The sequence below is a fragment of the Alosa pseudoharengus genome, unplaced genomic scaffold (assembly GCF_046254945.1).
Source record: "Alosa pseudoharengus isolate Yale_2024_CS ecotype anadromous, Long Island Sound unplaced genomic scaffold, YU_APseudo_1.1 YU_APseudo_1.1_scf_18, whole genome shotgun sequence".
Lineage (NCBI taxonomy): Eukaryota > Metazoa > Chordata > Actinopteri > Clupeiformes > Clupeidae > Alosa > Alosa pseudoharengus.
The window spans coordinates 26,323,216-26,328,215 of record NW_027468650.1 but is presented as its reverse complement, the minus strand read 5'-3'; the positions used below and the strand labels follow the sequence as shown (position 1 = coordinate 26,328,215).

The window sequence follows — 5,000 nt, the reverse complement described above, 5'->3', positions numbered from 1 at the left end:
TCACATCCAGTCATATTATCCCTTAGACACACATGCACAGTAATCACAGTTGTAAGTAGACCAGTGTCCAATAGGATTGCTGCTCTGATGGAGGGCCTTACATCATGTCTGAGAGGGATTAATGAAGCTGCAGGGCCATTTTAAAACCAGTAGGGGGAGTAGAGTATCACACACACATTTTCATTATTTCAAAAAATACTGCATTGTTTTATAAGACTCGAGAAAGCTGGGGGAAGTGTATGTTGGTCCGTCCGACTGTCTGTGTTTGGTTTTGTGCATGCTGTTTATGGAGATTAGAGTGTTTATGTAGATGGTGTATGAAGTGTTCAGTGGTGCCTTGGCATGGCGGTGTATATTTTGCGTTTGAATTCATTTGGGTTTGTTTAGTTCTGTGAGAGGAGCTGTGGTGTGCATTTGCACATGTATTCATACAAATAAGATGGAGCCACAGCATAGATTTGCACTAATTGGTGTACCAGTGTATGGACATTCTCCTTTTTCCTCTCTTTCTCTTTCATACACACACACACACACACACACACACACACTCAGAGACAGAGAGAGAGAGAGAGAGAGAGATTTTTGAATTGTACTTTTGCAAGAGAGAGAGAGAGAAAGAGAGAGTACATGCCCAGTCCAGTAAAGATTTAATGCTAGGATCATGGCAAAGTACCAGTGATCACTCATCCATGGTTCCTCTCTCAACACACACATACACACACACACACACACACACACACACAGTTCCTATCTTTTCATCCTTGTTTATCCTGCTGTGGCTTTTCGTCTCTCTTCCAGTGAACATGCAGGTCTCATCAGATTAAAGATGAATATGTGTGTGTCTAAGAGTCAGCAGGCTGTGGGCTGTGACACGACACTTACACAAGCGCTCTCACTCACTTGCAGCTGCTCTGCACAAGATGGCTGAGTTGGTGGGTCAGATGCGAGGAGATAGGGTAGTGTTTCTGCACAGAGATGATGGGTGCAGTGGTCATGCATTATGAATAAGCTCCTTCCCAAGACGCATACACACACACACACACACACACACACACACACACACACACACACACACACACACACACACATCTAGACGGAGAGAGGTGACCTTTCATCCTTTCCAGCTGTGACAGCAAGCTGTGTGTGAGAGAGCAAGGAGGACAAATGGAGAGACTGTGTCAGGTGTCACTGTGTCAGGATGCTGACAAGCTCTGTAGCTAAGAGTGAAAGGTGTGTGTTTGTGTGTGTGTGCTTTGTTGTGTGTGTGTGTGTGTATGTGTGTGTGTAAGTGTGTGTCTGAGAGAGAGATAGAGAGAGAGAGAGAGAGAGAGAGAGAGAGTAATAGAGATCAGAAGGACTTATTTTACTTCCACCATGCCGTACACACAAGCTATATATAGAGCTCACTCTCTCATCAAATGAGTAAGGGATAATGGATGACATGGCGTTTGGGTATCAGAAAGATGATGTCCATTCGAGGTGATAATGTGGCCATGAAGCGAAGGGAAGTGTATTCGACTACATGGATGTCTCTGACTCACCAGTCATGCTGCTGGTGTACCTGAGCATGCGCGCACATACACACACACCCACATACTGACACACACACACACACACACACCCACACACACACACACTGACACACACAAACCCACACATACACATACATAGAGAGAGAGAGAGAGAGAGAGAGAGAGAGAGAGAGAGAGAGAGAGAAAGATGCCTGCCGACGTCCACACATGCATTCAGTCACGGTTGTCATTAAAATTCCAGACTAACGAGGGTAATTGCTTGATTAGAAGCTTGCGCTGTCTCGTTTCACTTAACCACACTGCACAGCTTGGGATTGCTTAAATGAGCTGACCAGAAGTGTGGATCTGTGTACACGTGAATGTTTCTGTGTGTGCTTAAGTGTGTGTGTGTGTGTGTGTGTGTGTGTGTGTGTGTGTGTGTGTGTGTGATGTTTGTAAGCTGTCACTCTGTGGTGACCTGTTTAATCTGGAGGAGTTGAGGATAGATGAGGAAAGGAAGAGAGCTGCCTGTGGAGACATGGCGAGAGAGAGAGAGAGAGAGAGAGAGAGAGAGAGAGAGAGAGAGAGAGAGAGAGAGAGAGATCAAAAAAGCCTCAGACTCTGGTAGCTGGCTGTGTTGTTGGTCAGACACAGATGTTGATTGACCGTTGGCTCTTGACCTTAGTAGGACATGCCGCAGCACCTCCGTTGTGACACGCTTTTGTGCTCTTGTCCTTGTTGCCAGGGAGACCACGAAACAGGCTGGAGCCAATGGACACCATCTTCGTCAAGCAGGTGAAGGAGGGAGGGCCCGCCCATGGAGCTGGACTCTGCACAGGTAAAGTCACGCAATTAACACGTCACCATGGAGACCAGCTGTCAGAGTTCTGTTTGCTCTCAAGTGACATGCCAGGCTACTCTAAATAGTAAAGATGTCTGATGTAACTCAATGAATGTCAGTAGAAGCAAGCATGTGAAGTTACAGATCAAAGGAGCTTTCAGATTGTAGTGTACCCAGCTTGACCCATCTTTGTTTCTCTGTTATGAGATGGCATGCCTGATTTCAGTAGGGTTGGGGGGTGGGGGTACATTCCTGTGTGTGATCTGCCCTCAAAAGTTTGGCCAACTGACCACTTCATTACACCCAGATCAGCCTTGCTTTTCTACGTTGTCTTTTGGGACAAGAGACCAGGCCACTTTTCTGCCCCGCAATTTTCCCACGTCCACTCCTCCTCTCCTGGGCTATCTGCCCTGGCCATCGCCATACCCTATCGGTCTTCCTGTAGACCCCCCCCCCCCTCCTAAAAAAGGAAAAAGTGAATGCGTTTAAAGTCGCTCTGCAGAGATAGTCCCACCGAGCCGCGGCTCGCTTTGCGATGAGAGTGTGTGTCATGTTTGGAGAGGGATCTGAGACACGTGGGCTTTGTAGTCCGCTCCAAGCCCCCAGGAAAAGTCTAGCGTGAGTGTGATCTGTTTCACATCACAACAGAGGAAGACAAAAACGAAGGAGAAGCCAAACAAAAGCAAAGGCACGGGGCCTGTCGGAAAGCACACCAATCTACATGTGATGATGGCCAAGATGGAGAAACATGACACCGTTTCTGATGCTCTTTTCCTTTCTTTCTCTTTCTCTCCCTGCCATCCATTCTCTCTCCCCTCACTCTCTCTCTCTCTCTCTCTTCCTCTCTCTCCCTCTCTTTTACTTCATCTCTCTTCTCTCAGGGGACCGGATAGTAAAAGTTAATGGGGAGAGCATAATTGGAAAGACCTACTCCCAGGTGATCGCTCTGATACAGAACAGGTGAGAGTGACCACAGCCCCCTCCTCCTCCTCCTCTTCCTCCTCTTCTTCCTCCTAATCCTCTGCTGATGTCCCAGAGCAGTACAGCTTTCCCCTCGGGTCCAATCAGGCCCTCACAAGCCACCTCAGTGGCCCCAAGGACTGTTGCACCCTGAGCTGACCGTAAAGGAGAAATCCGGCCTATTTTTACATGGATCTTGATCGCTACACGTCGCCGAGTACTGTCGATAGGAAAACATAATGACCAAAGTCAGTGCTACCTAACTGGAGTAGCTGCAGCTAATGGCCAGTACTCCCATTGAGCTACAATGCTAGGTCTGGGGGCATCATCTAAACGTGTTTTTTCTGCCTCTTAACAGACTCAAAAGGCCTGTGAAGAAACTGTGATCAAGATCCATGTCAAAATCGTCCGGATTTCTCCTTTAACTCAGAGCTCTGACCTCATGGTTTCTCTCCTCAGTGTCCCATGGGGAGTGTGCTTGTTCTGTATCACACCCTCACACTCTGGGCTCGATGTACAAAGACAGCGCTAATAGCGAGTTTTTCTGGGCGCAGAAAGCGAATACTGTGCGTGCCATATTGCACATAGGCTATGACAATTGTGTTGTTGTTAATACCCTAGTCTAGCAGATTGGGTCTAGCAGTAAGAAAAGCACTCTTTGCCATTCTGCGCTCCAGTGGCAGGAGAAGTGCACTTTCATCCACATGCGGTCTGTTTTGTAAATAAGATGCCATGTTTTAAGGTGTAAACGGTGTCAGAAACAGACGGTAATTTGGCGCTAATTCTTAGTACATCAGGCCCTCTATCTTTTTCCTTTTCTGTCTCGCTTGATCCATCTCTCTCCTTTCCTCAAGCTCTGGAATATTCTCAAAGGTTCATAAAGACTTGGATATAAACTCACATAGTCATAGCTCATGTATTCTGTTGTAGATCATGCAGTTTAATGTTCATTGTCCTTTTTATTGTTGCTAACACACTGTTAATAATTGTTGAAAATACACTGATAATTAATTACAGGGGAAATAAACAAAGTTTGAGAATTAAATGGAAGTATGAACAAAGCTGGAAGAACCACATTCTCTTTCTCTGACTTCTCTGACAATCCCGCCTTTTCTGTTTTATCGTTGCACTCTGACACTTATCACGTTCTTCCAGATAATTCCACCAAAATGCTTCATCGTTGAACACATTAGACTGTTTGGCAGACAGCAGTAAATGGCTAAACAGTAAAAAGATAAACTTCCCGATTTGTCTTCCTACATTTATGAGTTGTGTTTATGTGTGTGTGTGTGTGTGTGTGTGTGTGTGATTTTTTTCATCCAGTGATACTTCCCTGGAACTCTGTGTAATGCCAAAAGATGAAGACATCCTCCAACTGGTAAGAGAACAGTCCACATTTATTTCTGATTAGTACGCACTTTTGTTGATCCTTTCTGATTTGCCTTGTCATGTCCAGCTACCCCACGCAGTGTTAGCTGTTATTCTTTAGTCAGAAGGGTTACTCACCAACGTGTGAGAATCACACCAAATCCCCGTCCCAAGTGCATCCTCTCCCTCTATACACTGGCCAAAGGCAGGCCCTAATGAAATAACCACATTTGTGTCAAGATGCGCCACCTCAAATTGAAATCACTTTATTTCCGAACCACAACCGAATCAGCCTGTGTTAGCTGTGGCTTTTGCTATTT

At 45.9% G+C, this 5,000-nt stretch overlaps 1 protein-coding gene across 4 annotated transcripts in view; it reads left to right on the top strand.

Annotated features, from left to right (window-relative positions):
* The window catches only part of arhgap21a (Rho GTPase activating protein 21a), a 98,356-nt gene that overhangs the window by 63,276 nt on the left and 30,080 nt on the right, over nucleotides 1–5,000 (top strand). For all 4 annotated transcript variants that reach the window (XM_076290784.1, XM_076290782.1, XM_076290781.1 and 1 more), the window contains 3 exons: nucleotides 2,257–2,349; nucleotides 3,234–3,312; nucleotides 4,636–4,690. In XM_076290784.1, the coding sequence (XP_076146899.1) occupies nucleotides 2,257–2,349; nucleotides 3,234–3,312; nucleotides 4,636–4,690 (227 nt within the window). The remainder of the gene's footprint in view (nucleotides 1–2,256; nucleotides 2,350–3,233; nucleotides 3,313–4,635; nucleotides 4,691–5,000) is intronic.